At 42.5% G+C, this 22,082-nt stretch overlaps 1 protein-coding gene across 1 annotated transcript in view; it reads left to right on the top strand.

Moving 5' to 3' along the window:
• Positions 1-7,362: 7,362 nt before the first annotated feature.
• Positions 7,363-22,082, top strand: part of PLD5 (phospholipase D family member 5) — a 406,589-nt gene continuing 391,869 nt past the window's right edge. The window contains exon 1 of the mRNA XM_055323505.1: positions 7,363-7,564. Coding sequence (XP_055179480.1) covers positions 7,376-7,564 — 189 coding nt within the window. The 5' untranslated portion in view covers positions 7,363-7,375. The remainder of the gene's footprint in view (positions 7,565-22,082) is intronic.

Raw genomic sequence — 22,082 nt, 5'->3', positions numbered from 1 at the left:
GGAAAGAACAGTGTCTTGAGCATACTTAGAATAGAAATGGTGAAAGAGAGAAATGTAAGATATTTAATGTGCCCCCATCCATCTTTGTAGATCAATTTAATAATTTTTATAACTTGAAACCAATCCATCAGGTTGACATGTTGACAGTTCCTTGGTTTATGACAGATTAACTAATTCTGCATCTATTATTTATATTCTGCCTACGTTGAAAAAAGCCATTAGTAGAAAACAAAGACCAGAAAAATAACATCATTAGGACAAGGGCAAGGAACTAGAACCACATAATAAAAAGGGAGAAGGACATCATTGCCCTAGAAAATCTAACACCAATGAAAGCTCCAGCAACTGAGCATAAAAATTAGCTCTGAGCTTTCTGAATTTTATTGTTAGGAAATGAATATGTTACCTCCTACCTTCAAAAGATACTGTGCAATGCACATCAGTTAACAACCGGAACTTGGACAAGCATTGAGATGGTACACATTGGCTTATATTTGTTTAAGTGATTTACTACAAAAATTACTCTGATCATCAGGAATACAAGATTTAAAGAATCAGCAAATTCCTTCTTAGCACAAGTGAACAAATGGAAAATATCACAAAGGTATCCAAATCGTTTTATGATATTTACTAATTCCATATCGTTGGTCTCATAATATCACTGGTTCCTAAAAAAGAACAAAAAGAAAAACCCATGACCACTACCAGTGTAGCATAAAAATAGAGGAAACCACACAAAGTCCATCCTTCATGGGTAAACAAATGCAGTAAATACATATTATTCTCACATCCCTTAATTTAAGGTTAGATTTCAGTTTTATGAATCTAGGGATGAGTAGGAATTATGGTGTGGCTTACATTATCATCAGATACTCCCTTTTTTATATTTCAGGTTTTTTTTTTTAAAGATTTATTTATTTATTTATTTATTTATTTATTTATTTATTTATTTATTTATTTCAGAGAGAGAGAGAGAGAGAGAGGCAGAGACACAGGCAGAGGGAGAAGCAGGCTCCATGCAGGGAGCCCGACATGGGACTCTGTCCCGGGTCTCCAGGATCACGCCCTGGGCTGAAGGCGGCGCTAAACCGCTGAGCCACCTGGGCTGCCCTATAGTTGAGTTATATGTACTTTATATAGAATGCCACGATACATTAAAGATCGTTCCAGGTAATAATAGTAGAATTTAGATTTGGAAGTATTAATTCACAGTCTGAAGCCTGAGGGCATAAAGGCCAAATGAAATGACAATTCAAGCAATTGTCTGATTGATTTAATCCATCCACATTGTGAGTCAAGATAATTCGGATTTTTTCTTTCCTAACGGAAGCTTTTAATTATTCTAAGTGTTCATTTAATCATTTTAACTATTCTTTTTATTTTTTTAAAGATTTTGTTTACTTATTTGACAGAGAGTTTGAGAGAGCATAAGCATGGGGATCAGCAGGAGAGAAAGAAGGAGGCTTCCTGTTGAGCAGGGATTGCAATGAGGGGCTTGATCCCAAGGCCCTGAGATCATGACCTGAGCTGAAGGCAGATGCCTAATTGACTGAGCAACCCAAGTACCCCTATTCTCTTTATTTATTTATTTTTCCCTTGGGAAAGACATTGGCTAATTCTTGGTGACAGAGCCAATCAGATGTATTGATGTGATGGATCTGTCTGATACTCACTGTAAAACCCAACTTCATAATTTAACCATTGCAACTTGACAGATCCAGTTAGGCAAAGCAGTCTGATTAAGTTCCCACTGTTGGTTGGTTGTCAACTGAACTGGCACTGGAAACAAGGTTTCTAACTCTCAGAAATATCCCAGGGCCATTGGATTTGGTTCTCCTCGTAGGAACAAAATGGCAGCCTCTAGGTCACAGCAGAAACTCACTCTGCTAGGGTCTCATCCTGGGGGATCCGCCACCTCTCGCACTACTCACCAGCTCTCCAGCTCATGTGGGGCTCACAGCCCAGTGGAGATTCATGGAGCCCAACCACGCAAGGCCAGGCAGTTTTGTGCTGTAAAAAAGTACTGAGAGTCAGTGGAGCCACCTTGAGTTTTAGCTTCGCCGTTGCCTCCTATTAATGATGTCACCTCCTATTAAACCATGTTTCTTGGGCAAGTAAATTTTCCTGAGTCTTTGTTTCCTCATCTGTAATATGGGATGGTTATGCTTACTTTGTGGGGGTTTTCTGAGAAACAAATGATATATATAATTTCTTTCATGATGGACCACCACAGTGACCAGGACACAGGAGATACTCAAAAAATGAGCTTAAATTAAGTCTGTATATAGATACATCTATTTTGTTCATAACTTAAGATATCATTAAAAAATTCTCATTTTCATTTTATAATGAATCAATAATAACTACATGGCTAAAGAAAATACTAGGGTGGAAAAGACCCTTCTCAAGGAATAATATACTACATTCATGTTTGTACATCCTTTCATGAAACATTTTTAAATCTAAGACTACTTTAATTTGGTTCTAAGGGATTTGCTTTATTCAAATTTTCTATGGAAATAATCTTATAATTAACATATGTATTTATAAAAAGTAATGCTGTTTAGTGCTCCTTGGTATTTACCCAAGCAGTTGAAAACTTAGGTCCACACAAATTCTGCACATGGATGTTTATAACAACATTATTCATAATTGCCTAAACTTGGAAGCAGCAAAGATGCCCTTCGGTAGGTGAAGAAATAAACAAACTATGGTCCATTCAGACAATGAAATATTATGTGGTGCTAAAAAGAAATGAGGTATCAAGCCAGAAGACAGGAAGGAAACCTAAGTGTATATTACTAAGTAAAAGAATACAACCTGAAAAGTCAACATACTGTATATTCTAGTTATATAACATTCTGGAAAAGGCGAAACTATGGAGACAGGATAAAAATCAGTGGTGGCTAGGGGTGTGGAGGCTGGCAAGGAGTGAGGAGAGATAAATAGGCAGAGCAGGAGGAGAGGGGGAAGGGGATATTTAAGGAAGTGAAAATACTCTGTATGACACTGTAATGATGTATACATGTCATTATACATCTGTTCAAACTCACAGAGCGTACAACACCAACAGTGAACCCTAACGTACACTATGAGCTTTGGATGATTTTGATGTATCAACGGAGGTTCATCAATTATAACAAGCATACCACTTGGATATGTGCTGTTGATAATGAGGGAAGCTATGCATGTGGGGGGGGGCAGGGGATACAAAGGAAGTCTCTGTGTTTTCCTCTAAATTTTGCTGAGAACCTCAAACATCTGCAAAAAAAAGGGGGATTATAAAAAAGGAACACTGTCTTATGCTGCTGGATCTACTTCTTGACAACGAAGAATAGAGTAATTTCCTGGGTCAGTGTTTTCATATGGTCTTGCATAGTTTGAGAGTTATTAGGGAGGATCCAAAACACACTGCTGAGAAAGGTCTAATTATTGAAAGGTTTTATTCATCAGCAATAAGCCTTTAAGAAAGCCTGGTGCAGCTTAGTAAAAGTAAACACATGAAAAATAAAACATGTAAGTATTGAGAAGCGTTTACATGAGATTTTTTTTGATATGAAGTGGTGAAAAAAAATCCTTTATTTAGGATCAATGGCTTCTAGACCAGATGCTATGACTTTACTAGACACATAGTGTTGGGCGGGTCTTGAGCCCAATCTCCACGAGCTTTAGTTTCTTTAGAAAAATGGAGATGGGGATCCCTGGGTGGCGCAGCGGTTTGGCGCCTGTCTTTGGCCCGGGGCGCGATCCTGGAGACCCAGGATCGAATCCCACATCGGGCTCCCGGTGTATGGAGCCTGCTTCTCCCTCTGCCTGTGTCTCTGCCTCTCTCTCTCTCTGTGACTATCATAAGTAAATAAAAAAATATATATATTAGAAAAATGGAGATGGCAGCAAATACTAAGACTACATTCAGATAATTTTGCCATGAAGTAAATGTACCAAAGGATATGAAAACATGCTACTATAAATGTAAATGTTATGGAAATGTAAGGTATTATTATTGTTACGAAAGGCTTGAAAAAATACTCCCTGTGACTTCTTCTGGGTACCTTCAGCCTACTCTGGCCTGCAAAATGCCTTATTCAGACAATATTAACAATTCTTGGTCAATGGCATCCTTTGAGTTTCAGTTTGAAATCAACAGATGTGATGGCTCCTGTATGTTTTACCCGAAATTTTTATATAGTTTGAAAGTATTGTATAAAATACAACTTAGGGAAAGTATCTCTAGAATAAATATAAACATTTATGAGATGCAATTTCATGGCTGAGTGCAGTTTCTATGATTAATTACAAGCAATCAAGATTAAGTGATATACTGCCAATGAACATGATAACCTATCATTAGAAGAATGTAAAGAACATTCCTGTGCCTGAATGTTCTAAGAACAATAACATAGCCTTGTATAGTTCATACAATGTTTTCTCATGAATTACATCAGCTCAGCTACTACTGTAGCAATCATTTGATGTAGCAATGATTATTCTCCATTTATTAGATTGGAAGGCTATTGAAATCAAATGAAAACCCAGAAAGTCACAATTAAGTGATTAACAGAGCTGGTTCTAAAACCTAGATCTTTTAATGTTTTAAGTCCAGTGCTCTTAAAAACAAAGGAACAAAAACATGTTGTGAAGTGTTAGCACAGTAAAGAATCAGGAATGGCCCCAGTTCCCAAGAAGCCATGACTAGGAGGATGGATAATACATAGCACCTACGCTGCATTCAGACCATGTAAGGGCCATGAACAAGTACAGGGAAAAGTGCCGTGGGAGTTAATTTGTAAATTCAATGATACTTATACATTTTGATAATATTTGGGAGTCAAGATTCACATTCGCAGTTGATAATACTGTGTGCCCTACCACAGTTTAAATTGAGCTCAATTTCATATAAAATATTCTTTTGAAGGTCAATGAGCAAGTCTCATATTACTGTCATAAACAATGACCCTGAACAAGTATCTAAGACAGAAATAAAATTGTGAACACAATTTCACTCAGGTTTATTTGAATGTATTGAGTCTGTTTTAATGTCTGGCACTACATACTAAGTACGTTAAGTATGAAGCAGTAAAAATTTATGCTTTGCTTGATATTTTAGATCCTAACAAACATCATCTATGGATTGATTATAATGTTCAATTCAGTAGTTTGCCCATAACATATACACTATCAGCACATTCCTTTTAAACATAACTTTCAATTCCTATAGTGTTTCCCCTATAAAGGTATAGTCAAAAAAAAATCTACTTATATGAAAACCTGACTTGACATGAAAACCATTTGTTTAAATTCTACTACAGTGGAACACTCTATTAGTACTCCGAATTGCAAATCTGTCACTTGTCAAGGTTTGCATACATCACATGACCTTCAGTATGCTCTTACAGAGCAAAAATCAGACATACCCTTGCCAGAAGGGCAGTCAGGTTTTTCTAACACCAATATTATAGAAGATATATAAGTGTTTATAGTCATGTCAACTGTGTGTTTATACTTTAAAAGGAAGCAAAAGCAGTGAAGTTTAAATTGTCATAGCAAAAAATGAAAAACAAGATAGTGGAAGGTACGGTGTTGGAAGCCTTTAAATTCTGGTTCCAATGTTTGCTTTGATGTGTCACTTCTGTTTGAGTCTCAGTTCCCTTACCTGGAAAATGGGCTTGATAACCTTTATCTTGCAGAGTAACTGTGAGATTTAGAGAAAATCCGTCTGTTGGGGGGAACATACAACTCAATATGATTCAGTCCCTTAAAAAACTAATCTGGAATAACTAGAAACTGTGGGTGTGTGTGTTACTTGTTTTTAGTTGCTTTGTCCCCAAATTGACCTCCATCATCACAATACCATTTATTTAAATGGAGACTGGAAAGACTTGAGACAATCCTTGTCCTCACAAAACCATCACACTGCAACCCGGAATTTCTTTGAAACTATCATCCAAGGCGGACTTTTGGGGAACAGGTCAGCCAAGGGCTGAAGAGAGGTCAGTTTACCCTCCGTGCCCTCCTCTTTAAAATCTCCCAGATACTTCTGCAGCTTTCACACACTTCTCAAGCTTTTCAAATGGACCTGAGACATCCTTGACACGAGTTGTTATTGAGCTTCTCAGTAAAACCAAAAAATGTTCTGGGATGCTGAATGCAAAGACAGCAGAAGATAAAGAGATTTAAGATTTAACTATTAACATACCGCCCTATTTCCAGAAAATCATCATGCCTGGCTGTTTTGAGACTGGGCCCCGGGAGGGAAAGCAGCAAAAACCCTCCGGTAGTAAAATCTGGCCCTGGGGGTGAGGGACGGCTCCGAGAAAGGACCGCAGAGCTCTCGGGCCACAAACACCTCGCGAAATGCACAGTCGAGGCAGGGCGTTTGCAGAGAGGCTGCCTGGGTCCGGTGCAGGGGCGCCAGGGCAGCCGGGTTCCAGGCGCACCCAGGGCAGCGGGTCAGCAAAACAGGCCGCCCAGCCCCTGCACTCGGGAGGGTGGGCAGCGCTGCACCCTCGGTTGAAAGTAGGGTGCACGGCTCCAGAAAACACTTGTCCTTGTGGCCATTTTCGGGGGGGGGGGGGGGGCTTGCCAGGCGCCCTGCGCTCTGCGTCCCCACGGTGGGACAGATGGGCTCCCGCGGTGGGAAGTTACAGAACTTTCAGAACAAGGGGCCGGGGAGCCGGGCGCGGCGGGGTGCACCGACCGAGGCGCGCAGGGGCCGAGTGGGGGAAGGGCCGAGGTGGAGCCCAGGGTGTCCCTGGGGATCCAGCTCCGCGCCGGGCCAGCGGCAGCGAGAGGGCGCGGAGGCGGCGCTCCCCCTCCGGCGGCGGCTCGCTGTCCAGGGGAGAGGCGAGCCGGGGAGGTGCAGCCCCGCGACGAGGGCGGGAGCGGGCGGCGGGGGGAGGCGGCGGGCTCCCAGCCCTCGGCCCCGCGGCGGGCGGCGCGGCTCCTCACTGCACCAACCTGCGCGCCGGGCTGGCTGCGGGCCGCGGCCCCTCCCACCCGCACCCCACCCGCGCCGCCGCCGCCGCCGCCGCCGCCCCGGGCCGCCCAGTCCAGCCGCTGCCGCAAGGAGCCGGCGTGCGGGGCGCCCGCTCGGACCGCAGCGGGCGGGGGCGTCGCGGCCACCGCGGCGCGCGCCGGGCGCTCGGGCCTCCCGCTGCCGACTCGCCCCCGTCCCTCCCGCCCCCGCCCCCCTCTCCCCGCGCCCCCTCCCCCCCCCCGACCTCGCCCTCCCTCCGCCCGCCGCGCTCCTCCCGCCCGGCCGCGCGCCCGGCTCCCCGCGCCCCCCAGCGCCCGCTCGCTCCTCCTCCAGCCCCGGCCCGGCCTCCCGCGCGCCCTCCAGCCCGCTGCGCGCCGGCCGTCGCCTGGTCATGTCAGCATGGAGATCCGGCAGCACGAGTGGCTCTCGGCCTCCCCCCACGAGGGCTTCGAGCAGATGAGGCTCAAAAGCCGCCCCAAGGAACCGTCGCCGAGCCTGACCCGAGTGGGCGCGAACTTCTACAGCAGCGTCAAGCAGCAGGACTACAGCGCCAGCGTCTGGCTCCGGAGGAAAGACAAGCTGGAGCACGTAAGAGCGGCGCGCTCCCCGGGGCCTCGGCCCCGCACCTGCCCCGGAGGTGGCCCGAGCGCGCGGGGACCCGGCAGGTGGCTCGGTTCGGGGACGGGGGCGGCCGCGTCCTCCGCCCGACCGCGGGGCCTCTGCGCCTGCACTTTCTTGCCGGGGAGGACCGGGCTGCGGAGGGGAGTGGGGAGGGGAGGTGCCTTTCCCGGCACCGCCTGGCCCCCCGCGCGCCTCGACCTCCCCACGGGCTTCCCGCCGGGCTCTCCGCACCGCGGTCTTGGGGGCGCCCCCGCGGGGGCCGCGAGAAGGGGAAGTGCCGCTGCGGGGCTCCGAGGAACGCGGCGGCGCACGGTGGTGGGCTCTGGAGGGTCGAGGAGGTGTCTGGGGCTGTGTCACTGCGTCCAGAAGCTACCCTCTAGCGAGTCCGCGAGGCTGCCGCCGCCGGCCCCCCGGCCGGGGTCCGCGCTCCAGCCGGGAGAGTTGTCTGCAGCCCGTGCTCCGGGACGAGCAGTTGGCGATCCTCGACTTGCGCCCCACTAGGGAGGGCTGGGCGCGGTGCGAGGGGACAGGCGCCGGGCGAGCTGACCGCCGCGCTCCCGCTCCCCGGGACCTCCGCTGCCCCGAGCGCGCGCTGCGCCGGGGGCGGTCCGGGCGCTGGGGCTGAGCCCCTGGGGCTCGCCGTTCTGGAAGGGAACAGCCCCTCTAAAGAGGCGATTAGTGGATCCACGGTTTCCAGCCTGGCCCGTCCGCATCCCCTTAAACCAGATGTTAAAACGAAACTAAGAGAATCCTCTCAAGAGTGCAGCGCAACTAGCTGGGGAGAGGACGCTATCGCTTCCCGCGGAGCTGCACGAGCCAAACTGAGTCTGTTAATGGAGTGTGGCGGTTTCCTTGTATTCGGGTCACATCTCCAATTATGACAGAGATAAGACGGAGAACTTCGGAAACTCACACATCACCTACCGCCGCACCGACCTCACTCCCACCTGCCCCCCAAGCATTCCTCCTCCTCCTCCTCCTCCTCCTCCTCCTCCTCTCCCGGTTTTTGCAGCACCAGCGAGCTTCCCAGGGAGTACTTCTCCTACATTCCGCAAGGAAGGTCTCTGCCTTTCCTCTGAGGGCCCCATTAAGTCCCTTGAAAGCTCGAGTTTAAAGCTTCCAGTTGGGGGAACAGGCTGTTTCGTGTGTAGAGAGCCATTTCCTAGCATCCAAAGGACGTCTCAGATCCCTAAGACCATGGAAGTAACTGACTTCTGGGATAGCAAGTTGTTTGAAAGGCAGCAGAATCCACTTAAAAATGCAAGCCCCGGAATTAGCATAGGGCCTGGTGGTTATTAGTTTAAAGGCCAGCGAAGATCGCCTTCATGGAATTGGGCTCCGGATGTTGGTGTCTGATGTTAGTACCAGGGAGAGTGGTCCAGTCTTAGAGCGGTGCAGAATAATCTGTTTCAGTTTCTCTGAATGTGCATTCTTTGGCATCTTGTGCTTTTAGCTGCTCTGTCTCCTTTCTCTTCTTAGTGGAAACCAGTAGTGCATCCTTCTGTATGTCCCCCTGAGTCAGGGACACTGCCCACCTGGTACTTAAATGGCTGCTCACTTTGCCGTTTCCACTGACAGTTTCAAGGCATACCGGCGTGGTCCCTGGCAGCCTCCCCTTTCTGGATGAGTGTGGGATGCTCAGTGTCTCCTGAGGCTTATAGACCAAGGAAAGGAAAGTCTGCTTGTTTAAAAGCATGTGAGGACCTATGCCTGTTTCTTCACTCAGATGCTCCAAAAGAGAGAATTGCATTAAAAAAAAAAAGTCACTTCATTTGTTATTTAAATCAACATAGCATTTTTGTTTGCTCTCTCAGATACACTTCGTGAGACAGGTATTCTGTTTCTGATGATCTTCTCTATATCTGCTTCCCCAGTTAGAAAGGGGGCCTTGCTTCCAGGGAAATATTTGTGATATTCTCTTGCTTCTTTGAAGCATCTACATTTTCAATGAAATAGTATTTATGAAAGTACAATGAAAAAATTAACTGAGCATAAAAATATAAATTTTGTTTGAATTCAAGCTCGGGGTATTTATTATAAATATCAGAGGTTGTGGTACACTGTTTCAGGTAGTTCGATGTTAATTTCCGTTTAGATATTTGAAATTTAAAAACCCATAACAAATGTAACCTAGTGTATTTTTGCCGTGCAAAGCATGAAAATGTGATGTTGACTTCATTGTAGACAGCATTCTGAACATATGTGGCACCACACGGATTAGGATGAGTGATGAGTGTCATATGAAATTCAAAGGTAATATATGGCAATTAAAGAATCCCTTTGATCCGTCTAATCAAATGGATGACCACCATTTTTTATTAGGTTAAAGAAATGAATGAATAATCGTGATGAAGATCACATGCATGAAAACAACCTACGTTATTTTGCTGGTTTTTAAAAAGCCAATCTAGCATTAAGGGCATAAATAAGTTATGGCTTCAGATGACACCACGTACTCAGTCATCACAATAACGGAATTCCCTGGAATGAAATGTGGCAGTGTGTGGACTCTGTCCAGACTTCAGAGGCATTGCTCAATCTGAAAGTCAATAACACGATGTAAAGTGACAGGGAAGGAATATACTTCCACCCACTTAGCTACAAGTGAGGATAATTTATCTCCTTTTCTGGTTTAAAGGCTACAGGACTAATCCCCAGGCCACACAAGTGAGACGCGACATGAACTGGTCAAGGATAGGAATACTTACAGCCCATCTTTGAATCTGTTTCTGTCATTTGTTGGTCAGTACTTACGATGAATACTCGTTAAGAAATAAAGGCATGTGAGGGGGTTCTTGTGCTCCTGTCTCATGATGAGAAGGTACAAAGGTTTGTACCATGAATTCGGCACTTTGGACGCCACTTGGAAATTTCAGGAAAAGGTGAAATTGATGGCCATCCATAGGACGTTTTCTTATTAGCTACAAATAATGCTTTTGGTTCTTAGAATCTTCCCTTCTTGTTCAGCCTCATCATGCCCATCCATGGCTTTGGAAGGCTAAACAATGGAAGTCTTAGGCTCTGTAGGAGCCTCTAATACCTTAGGTGTAATGTGAAAGTGAAGGATTACGGTCTAGCCAAGCAAGAGGAGCAGGGAGCCATTCCTTCAACCCCCTAAGCCACCCTTGTTCTCTCAGTCCTCCCTGGGGCTGGGTCACTTTAAGAGTGACCATGTAATACGATTTGACTCTCCCACAGGACACTGTAACATTAGTGTTATATGCCCTGTTTATATCGTTTTTTTGTTTGTTTGTTTGTTTTTGGGTACAGTAGGAGAGTTGCAGACGCTACTCTTCTCAGTTGCCTGGTTTTATGCCAGTTGTGTTTGTAGAAGTTTCCTGATGCCATTTATGGAGCTAGGGATGCCTTATTTTCTCTCCTGCGTACTCAATTAGCTCTTGTCAAAGTGCTAACAACAAAGTGGTTAACAGTGGGGCTCTGGTTAGGTAGACTGTCTCTTATTGATTCTGTGATCTTAGGCAAAGGACTCAAGAGTCACAAGGATATACCTTCACAATCCTCCTTAAAGGAGTCACAGATTTGCTGGGATGATCCTGGGAGATAGTCCATCTGTCTGTTGCATTGGGGACGGAACACTGATAAAGTCTGTTTACCTCATGTGTCTCATCCGTGCAGGGGTTCCCAGTCCTTTCTACTGCTATAACAATACCATTGACCGAGTGGCTTATAAACAGTGAACATTTCTTTCTTACAGTTCTGGAGGCTAAGGAGGCCTAGATCAAAGTACCAGATTCAGGATGGAGTGAGGGGTGCTTCCTGTTTCACAGATGGCTGCCTTTTTTTGCTTGTCCTGGCAGGGTAGAGAGGTTGAGGGAGCTCTCTGGAGACCCTTTACTAAGTCCACTGTCCTGTTCATTAGGATTGCAGCTTCATGACTGACTGGTCCTCTCCCGAAGACCTCACCTCCAGATGCTAGCCCACTGGGGATTAGGTTTCAATGTATGGATTTTGTATCAACACAAACATTCAGTCTACAGCAGCAGGGGATTGTCCTCATCTCAGTTGCCTGGCCTGCTGGAAGCTCCATCCTGATACGTGTTGTTAAAGCAGCTAAAGGGAAGATGGTAAATCATGTAAAGTCTCTCAGTGTTTCCACCCAGAAGGGAGGCATCCATTTGACACCTATTTATTGGCCAAAGATGGTTTCAAGGCCAAGGCTTGCTTCTGAAGAGGTGAGGAGGGGTGATCTGACCAAGACCCAGAAGAAAGGGGAAGAGGACATCCATAGCCAGCCTCTCAGGGTGATCACAATGCATAAAGAAGGCACTTAGCACAATGTGTGGCTTTATTATGTGTTCAATGCGTGGCACCTATAGGTGTGGTTGCGTCTTAGGTGTTAGCTAGCTCTCTGGCTGAGCCCTTAGGCTCTACCCAGAGAGCTTCCAGTTGTCATATTTGAGATCAACAGGCCTGATCCGTACTGTAGTCCTGCACCCAGAATATATGAGACCTTTGGCCGGGAGGGCCAGTTCACTCTCCTGGGGCTGTCAGGCTGCCCCTGCCTGGCTTCCGCTCTATCCTCTGGGACCCTGAGTGTGCCCTACCTGGCCATTCTGAGCCTGATGCTTCTTGTTCCCATTCTCAGCAGACTCTGCCAGCAGAGACTAACTAGCTCCCTGCCCTGTCCCCAACCCCTGCTTTCCTTTCCAGCTCTGTGCTGGTAGAATCAAGTCGAGAGATATTTCACTGATCTGCATGATGGCTCAGAAAACATATTTAAAATAGCAAGAGAAAGCAGAGGAGAGAATTTGTAAAGAGTAAAAGATAGAATCCTTAATATTCACACTTGTAGCAAGCCTTAGTATCTTGCTTGGTTTTAGGTGAGTGCGTTACTTAAAAAATTGTCTCCTCTAAGCGTGAATATGCACCTGCTTAAATGCAGTTTATGTTACTGGTGAATAGTAAATAAATGCCAAGCACTCATTTTGCCTCCTGGAGTAAATTATTCACATGATGAGCAAATAAAAGATGGATTGGAGCAAACTTGGTTGCTGTGATCTAAGCTTATCTTATGTAACGCCATTATGTGTCCTACAGAACAAATTTGTGGAAGTCTTATATGTCCCCCGCAGATCAGTAAAACACCAAAAACAGTGCAACTGAAGGGAATGAATCTTTAACATGTTCCATTAAAAATCAAATGAACAGAAAATATTCTTTTTAAAAATTTTAAAATATTTTTAAAGATTTCATTTATTTATTTTTGCAGGAGGGGGGAGGGCCAGAGGGAGAAGCAGACTCCCTGCTGAGCAGGGAACCTGATGCAAGACTGGATCCCAGGACCCCGATATCATCACCTGAGCCGTAGGCAGATGCTTAACCGACTGAGCCATCCAGGCACCCAGAAAGCATTTTTTTTCTATCTTTATGTATTATTGTTCAATTTGTGTGTTATAGGATAATTTTAATCTGGCAAATGTTTAAGAACATTAACATTTACCAGGACTGTTTCCTGAGACTTTAGATAGAACAAAGCTGAAGCCTTGGCAGGATTCTGTCATCGGTCAAGAAATAGAAGTTTAGATGTCTCTGGAGTGTGTTCTAATGGCCCTCATGTTGTGTCCATTATCCAGGTAGCAAATATCAATTCCACTAATGGACTTATCTCACCGTGAGTTGACATTTCAGTTTATTTTGAAGAACCTTTGATTCTTTGAACCCTGTTGGGTGTGGCTTATTTTTTTTTTTAAAGATTTTACTTATTCATAAGAGACAGAGAGAAAGACAGAGAGAGAGAGAGAGAGAGAGAGAGAGGCAGAGACACAGGCAGAGGGAGAAGCAGGCTCCACGCAGGGAACCTGATGCGGAACTCGATCCCGGGATTCCAGGATCACGCCCTAGGCCAAAGGCAGGTGCTAAACCGCTGAGCCACCCAGGGATCCCCGGGTGTGGCTTATTGACTTATTTTGAGGTAATCATTGTCTATGACATATCATATTCAATATATTTGAGAAGTTCAAGATGATTGGACTTAAGGTTTTTCTTTCCTTCTTTCTTCCATATCATAGCTGTATACCAATTACTGGCCAGTTTCTCTAGAAGTGTTTGCTCTTCTTGGCAGTCTTCTGTGTCTATCTTGGGTTTAAACCTGCATAACAGATTTCAGTTTTTCTATTTTAGCTCCAAAGATCAAGAAATGTGATGGATCTTTTGTTGTGTTTTTCTACTGAGTTGACTGATAGAGCACATGATCAAAGGCAGACGTAGATTTGCTGCTAAGATATCAGCCCAGAAGTGTTGCTTCAACTGCATGTACTGGGGACATATAAACTTAGGGAATTGTCTAAGATTCACGCTTACATAGATTGTGTTGTGAGAGCTTAGAGTACAACATGAATGTTCAGGAAGAGTTGAAATGCCAAAATGTGGTTGTTAAAAGACAGACCTTTTTTTTTTTTTTTAAACCAAAAAAGTACATTTTTGTTTTTCTCACAAACAGAAAAAGGAGCCCAATTTCTAAAATCACAGATCAAGCCCAAGCAGAGCTTATGGGGAAAAAGTGAAGAACATGGCAAACTTTCCTAGGTAGAATGAATTGCATTGGCAAATCTCATTGCTGTCTAACATATGAAGTAGGCCCAAATTGAACTGCCTGACGTGGTATCATGGGACTGGATGTCGAGGCCACTGTGTGATAAATATGATTCTTTGTCCTCTAAAGTGGACAGTGAGCGTTATGACTGTACTGTTTCTCTGACTTGAACTATTATTGTGCTCCCGCCAGTAAGTTGTTAGGTCTGATCCAGCAATACCAGAAGGAGGTACTCTGAGAAGATGGGACTTGTCAACAGCTATTTATTGAGGATGCTTTTTGTGTGAAAGACACTTTTTTTTAATACTTTATTTATTCATTCATGAGAGACACACAGAGAGAGAGAGAGGCAGAGACACAGACAGAGGGAGAAGCAGGCTCCCTGCAAGGAGCCCGATGTGGTACTCGTTCCAGATCCCGGGATCATGCCCTGAGCCGAAGGTAGATGCTCAACCACTGAGCCATGCAAGTGTCCCATGAAAGACACTTTGTTAGGAGATTATGAAGACTTTCATGTAATAGGCATTCATATGACATATAATGTGTTCCAAATGGTGGAGAATATATGAAACTAGAGCAGGGTCCCTCCCTCAAGATGTTTATGGCTTTATAGTTATAATAGGGGATCCCTGGGTGGCTCAGTGGTTTAGCACCTGCCTTTGGCCCAGGGCATAATCCTGGGGTCCCAGATGGAGTCCCGTGTCAGGTTCCCGGCATGGAGCCTGCTTCTCCCTCTGCCTGTGTCTCTGCCTCTCTCTCTCTCTCATGAATGAATAAATAAAATCTTTTTTTTTTTTTTTAGATTTTGTATTTATTCATAGAGACAGAGAGAGAGAGAGAGAGGCAGAGACACAGGCAGAGGGAGAAGCAGGCATCATACAGAGAGCCTGACGTGGGACCCAATCCAGGGTCTCCAGGATCACACCCTGGGCTGCAGGCAGCGCCAAACTGCTGCACCACCAGGGCTGCCCTAAATAAAATCTTTTAAAAAAATAGTTATAATATGATCACAGTGATATGAATAAGGCAGGAAAATGCAAAATAGCATAAGAACACTACCTTTGGAAGGTAGTGTTCAGACAAGGGTATAATATAGTTAAAACAAAGGTATTGTCATATATAATGATGATGTATTATAACAAGCCTGAATTTATTTCAGTAATGCAGGGTTGCTATGAAATTTGAAAATCAGTTGATGTAATTTTTCATATTAACAGAATGATAGAGTAAACCCATATGATTATCTCAACAGATGAAGAAAAAGCATTGAATAAAACTCTATACACAAGCATGATAAAATTCTCAACAAAGTGGAAATAAAAGCAAACCTTATTATTCTGATAAAGGTTTTTTTTTTTTAAGAATCACAGTTAATGGTGAAATATTGAAAAATTACTTGCATAGATTGTGAGTGGGATGAAGATGTCCACTATCATGACTTCTCTTCAGAAGTGTACAAGAGGTCATAGCCAATGCAAGAAAGCAAGAAAAAGAAATAACATAAGGATTGAAAAAGAAGCATTAAAATTGTCATTATTTGCAGATGAGATGAGTATGTACATTTGAAAATCCAAAATAAACCATTGATATATCTAATGAGTTAATAATGCCCCTGGATTTATGACAGGCACTGCAAAAAGGTCAATATGCAAAATCAAATTAGAAAAAAATTATTTCAAAATAGAGCTAAAAACCTTTACTATTTACATTAGTGTCCAAATATCAGGTATCTTTTTTTTTATTTATGATAGTCACACACAGAGAGAGAGAGAGAGAGAGAGGCAGAGACACAGGCAGAGGGAGAAGCAGGCTCCATGCACCGGGAGCCCGACGTGGGATTCGATCCCGGGTCTCCAGGATCGCGCCCTGGGCCAAAGGCAGGCGCCAAACCGCTGTGCTACCCAGGGATCCCCCAAATATCAGATATCTTAATTCTTAAGACCTCTTTTTACTTCACCCCAGATTGAGCTAGAGAGTAGATACCATTCCAATTAATCCCAACAAGTTTGTGTGTGTATATGTGTTGAAAATGTTTCTAAAAATTATATGGAAATAGAAATGGCCAAGAATAGCCTGCATAATCTTGATGAAGAGAATGAAGTCAGAAGTTTGCTTCCATGTGTCAAAACTTATTATAAACTAAAGCAGTGTGATATTGGTGCTTAATAACAAATAGATAAAACAAATAGATCAATTGACAGAATAGAGAATGCAGAAACAGACCTGTGTATACTTTATTATTGATAGGTATCTTATGACAAAAGTGGCAGGTACAGAAGGGCAGTGGAAAGAAGATAGTCTTTTAAAAAATGGTTCTATCTCAGTTGTACATTGCTTTAAAAATGGATATTGACTTCTGTTTCATATCATAACACAATAATCAGTTTAGGTTATAAATTGAAATTAGAAATGGAAACAATTAGTGTTCTAGAAAATAATATAATAAAAAAATCATCAACTTGGACTAGGGAAAAAATTCTTAAGCGATTTTAATAGTTCTAATCTATTGTTATTAATGAACTGGACTACAGTGAAATTAAGTAATTTTGACAGTAAAGATTCCATTAAGAGAATGAAAAGGCAAATCACAAAACAGGGTATATTTCCAACACACACTCTATAACAAAGAGTTTGTATCCAGAATATATAAAAAGCATCTACAAATCAATAGTAACAGAGAGTTCCCCAAAAGTGAGCAAGACATTTGACCAAGAACTTTATTAGAATATAGGCAAACCATCACATGTATGATAAGGTACTTGCTGTCATCAGTCATCAAAGAAGTAAACAGTTAAAATCATACATTATTATACAACCATAAGAATGCTTGAAATTAAAATGATTGACAATAACAAGTGTTGATTAAAGTGAGGAACTTCTATAACTCTCATACCTTCCTGTAGGAATGTGTACCTATATATGCAATGATGTGGATGACTTTTTCAGACACAGTAGTAAGTGGAGACAGAGACTGATTATGTTTATGTGAAAAAACAAGCAAAGCTAGATGATGAATATAGAAGTCAGAATTCATGATTACCTTTGCAGGTAAAATGGGAACTAGGAAGGCTCCTGGTGGGGGTGGGAGGATGGGGTGGGCAACAGTGTTCTGTCTCTTTTTATAGGATGTGGTTACAAAGTAACATTTATTGAGTTATACACTGAAGATTTGTACACCTTATGTATATCATCATTTCCATGATAGCTTATTTTTTAATAAAGTAAAATGTATATATTGCCCTTCCCCTTGCTTACTGCTTATTTCTGGCTGTTCCTTCTCAGACTGCTTCTCCTGTTCTATTCTCTGTAGTCCATAGGCCTTGGGCCGTGATACCCCCTGTCACTGTTGTGTTCACGAGGCTGCCTTGTACTTTGTCACTTCCCTGGGATTGGCTTCCTGAGTCCTGGAGAGGTTGGACTTTATTCTGTAAGCAAAGGGAAGATGTCTGAATGGAGTAAGTCCACATTTCAGAAAATCTGCAATGTTGAAGAATGGGAGCCTGGAGTTGGAGAAACCAGCATTAGTCTCTCTTTGTGGCAGAGGGGGGGAAATAACAAAAGACTGTGACAGAAGCAGAACAATTGAGGAGGGACAGATGCAGGAAATATTGTGAAATAAGAGTTCTTGGGACTTGGAACTTAGTTGAATGTGAGGAGCCTGAACAAGCTCATCCATTCAGCAAACCTTTATTGAATGCCAAAGATATCCCCATAATTGTGATTGGCATTGCAGGTAAGAGGATGAGCAAGTAAAATTCTAAAAACTCCTTGAGAGTTGGAATTCTTCTTTGTTCATCATTATATCTTGGCTCCAATTTATTATCTTGATCCATGTTATAAAAATTATTATGATTATAATTCACAGACTTTTCAATTCTGCTCTTTGCAAGGAACTGAGCCCCAGACTTGGGAAGATTCAAATGCACATGATTGGGCCTTTGACCTCAGATTAATCCTTCAGAACTCAATTTAGGGGCGCCTGGGTGGTTTAGTTGGTTGAGCATCCAACTCTTGGTGTTGGCTCAGGTCTTTGGTCTCTTGGGTCATGGGATGGAGCCCCATGATGGGCTCCACACTCAGTGGGGAGTCCTCTTGAAGAGTCACTCCCTCTTCCTTTCCCCCCTAAATACATAAATATTTTTTTAAAAAGAGCTCAACTTAAATGTGGTCACCTATAAACCTAAGTCCTTATTAGGTGCCCCTACTGGGTATAGGCATCGTGAGCAGGCATCTTTTTAACATGCTGTTTTTTTAAAATTACTGATTGTTTTTTGCCCTCAAAGGAAAGTTTGAGAACAGTAACTATCTTATTCATGACAATGCACCCTTAATGCCCAACATAGTGCTTGATGGACATCCAATATTTATTGACTTGACTATTGGAAGAGTGTAATCAGTGAATGAATATAGAAGGCAGGATCTACATGGTGGCATATGCGGCTTCCCAGATAAATGCAATAGACATGAAATGCAACTAGAAGCCAACAAAAACTACCAACTAGATGTCAGAGGGAGAAGATAATAGATAAGGGCTGCCTTTACCCCATCCACAGGTTGAGGCTCCATTGACCTTTTTTAAGCCTGGAAAATAGAGGTTTCCTGGTCACTTTATTGATCTTTTCCAATGTGTAATGCTGCTGTTTACAGTGAATTTTGTTTTGCTTTCCATTTCTATAGTACTTTAGTCCGACTTGTTGCCTAAATCTGCTGGTTCATTATTTAGCCTTTGCCCTGCTCTGGCTGAGTGCGCTTGATCAGAGACCATAGGACGCTCTGCAGCAGGGAATGTGTCAAAACTGCCAAAATCTCCTTAAATACCTGCCAGTCTTAATCATTAAGAATCTCCACTATGACTTCCTGACTTGTCTGTTACAAACTGTTTTTCATTTTGGATCTTCCTGCCCTAAATCCATGACATGTGCACACATTGTTTAAAGCCTGTCCTATATGATTTCTAGTACATCTTTTTTTTAAAAAAAACTTTTATTTTGGAATAATTCTAGATTTGTGAAGAGGTCACAAAGATAGTAAAGGCATTTCCTGTACATCTGTCACCCAATTTCAGGTTTTGCTTAATGTTAAATTCCAAACTCTAGGCTTTAATAGAATTTTACCAGTTTTTAAATTGTCCTTTTTGTATTCCAGGATCCAATCCAAGATAACATTGTATTTAGTTGTTAGGTGCCTTTAGTCAGGCTCTGGTCTGTGACAGTATCTCAGATGTTCCTCATTTTTCATGACCTTGACAGTTTTTTTTTTAAGATTTATTTAAAATTATTTAACTACTAAAATTGTAAGATATTTAAAGTGAACATTATGATAATTTGATATACATACATTGTGAAAGGATTTCCACCATCAAGTTACTGAAAACGTCCAGTGCTTTACATATTTATCTTTCTCTGTGTGTGAGAGAACATTTTACTTCTACTGCCTTTTGGCAAATTTTAATTATATAAGAGTGTTATCAGCTATAGTCACCATGTTATACATTAGGTTCTCAGACCTTATTCTTCTTATTGATGAAAATTTGTACCCTTTTAATAGTTTCTCTCTGTTTGGCCCCATCCTCAATTCTAATGATCTGCTTTTCTGCTCCCTGTTACTAATGTAGACCTTTTTTTTGATTGTTTTTTTTTTTTATTTTTTTTTATTTCACATATAAGTGATGCCCTGCAGTAGTCATCATTCTCTGTCTGGCTTTTTCACTTAGCAGAATGCCTTCTAAGTCCATCCATGTGGTCACAAATGGCAGGATTTCCTTTTTACTCATCACATCTTCTTTATCCATTCTTCCGCTGATAAAAAATTAGGTCATTTTGACATCGTGGCTCTTGCGAATAATGGTGCAGTGAACATGGGAAGGCAGATATCTCTTTGATCTCTTGTTTTTATTTCCTTTGGATATATACCCAGAAGTGGGATTGCTGGATCATATGGTAGTTCTATTTATAATTTTTTGAAGAACCTCCATAGTGTTTTCCATAGTGGCTGTGATTTGCATTTCTACCACCAGTGCACAAAGGTTCTGTTTCTCTACGTCCTTGCTAATGCAAGTTATCTCTTGTCTTTTTGATGACAGTCCTTCTGACAACTGTGATTTGATATCTCAGTTGTGCTTTTGATTTACATTTCCCTGATGATTAGTGATGTTCAGCAACTTTTCATGTACCTATTGTCCATTTAGTTGTATTTATTATTATTGTTGTTGTTGTTATTATTATTTGATGTTGAGTTGTGGGAGTTCCTTATATATTTTGGGTATTAATCCCTTATTGGATATGTGATTTGAAAATATTTTCTCCCATATGGTAGGTTGCTTTTTCATTGTTGATGGTTTCCTTTGCTGTGCATAACCTTTTTAGTTTGGTGTTGTCTACTTGTTTATTGTTGTTTTTGTTGGATCTGCTTTTGGTGTCAAATCCAAGAAGTCATTGCCAAGACTGGCATCAAGGGCTTATTCTCTATGTATTCTTCTAAGAGCTCGGTTTCAGGTCTTAAATTCAAGCCTTTACTCATGCTGAGTTGATTTTTGTGTATAGTGTGAGATAGAGATTCAGTCTCATTCTTTTGCATGTGGCTCTCCAGTTCTCCCAGCACTGTTTATTGTAAGGACTATCCTGAAAACCCACCATGTATTCTTGACTCCTTTGTTGCAAATTAGTTGACTATTTTTGTATATATGCTGCCAAAGGGAGCACTACTTAACCATTTTTGTATAGGTTTATTTTAGGTTCTCTCTTTTGTTCCACCAATCTCTGTGTCTGTTTCTATGCTAGTACTATATTTTTTTGATTCATGAAACTTTGTGATTTAGTTTGAAATCAGGAAGCCTGATGCCGCCAACTTTTTTCCTCTTTCTTAATGTTACTTTGGCTATTCAGAATCTTTTGTGGTTCCATACAAATTTTAGGATTATTTTTTCTACTTCTGTGAAAAATTTGGGTAATATGGGCCTTGTAAACAAATATTATTCTTCCAATCCATGAGCCTGGAATGTCTTTCCATTTATTTGTGTCTTTGACAGTTTCTTTCGTCAATGTTTTATAGTGTTCAGTTACAAATATTTCATTTCTTTGGTTAAGTTTTTTCCTGGGCATTTTGTTCTTTTTCATGCAATTGCAAATGAAACTTTTTTTTTTTTTTTTTTAAAGATTTTATTTATTTCTTCATGAGAGACACAGAGAGAGGCAGAGACATAGGCGGAGGGAGAAGCAGGGTTCTCGAGGGGAGCCCAATGTGGGACTCAATCCCCGGGCCCCAGGATAACAACCTGAGCTGGAGACAGACACTCAACCACTGAGCCACCTAAATGTCCATGAATTTTTTTTTCTAAAGTTCTCTTTCTGTTAGCTTGTTAGTGTATAGAAATGGAACTGATTTTTGTCTATTGACTTTGTATCCTGCTAATTTACTAAATTTGCTGATCAGTTCTAGAAGTTTTTTGTGGAGTCTTTGGGGTTTTCTCTATATAATGTCATGTCATCTGTAAAGAGAGACTGTCTTATTTCTTCCTTTCTGATCTGAATGCCTTTTATTCATTTTTCTTTCCTAACTGCTCTTGTTAGGACTTCCAGTACTATGTTGAATAAGGGTGGTGATAGTGGACATCCTGACCTTGGAGGAAGGAGACAAGGATACCCACTTGTGTATATTGAGAATCATTCTCCCTGCACCCAGTGTGTTCAGAGTTTTTATCATGAATGGATGTTGAATTTTGATAGATGACTTTTCTGCATCTATTGAGATCATCATATGATTTTTTAATATTCATTTGAGAGGGAGGGAGAGAGAACACAAGTGGGGGTGGGCCAGAGGGAGAGGGAGAAGTAGATTCCCCCCTGAGCCGGAAGCCAACACAGGGCTTGATCCCAGGACCTGGAGATCATGACCTGAGTTGAAGGCAGACACTTAGCCATCTGAGCCACCCAG

Source organism: Nyctereutes procyonoides, unplaced genomic scaffold, assembly GCF_905146905.1.
Source record: "Nyctereutes procyonoides isolate TBG_1078 unplaced genomic scaffold, NYPRO_anot_genome, whole genome shotgun sequence".
Classification (NCBI taxonomy): Eukaryota; Metazoa; Chordata; class Mammalia; order Carnivora; family Canidae; genus Nyctereutes; species Nyctereutes procyonoides.
This window is presented reverse-complemented; position numbering and strand designations above follow the sequence as displayed.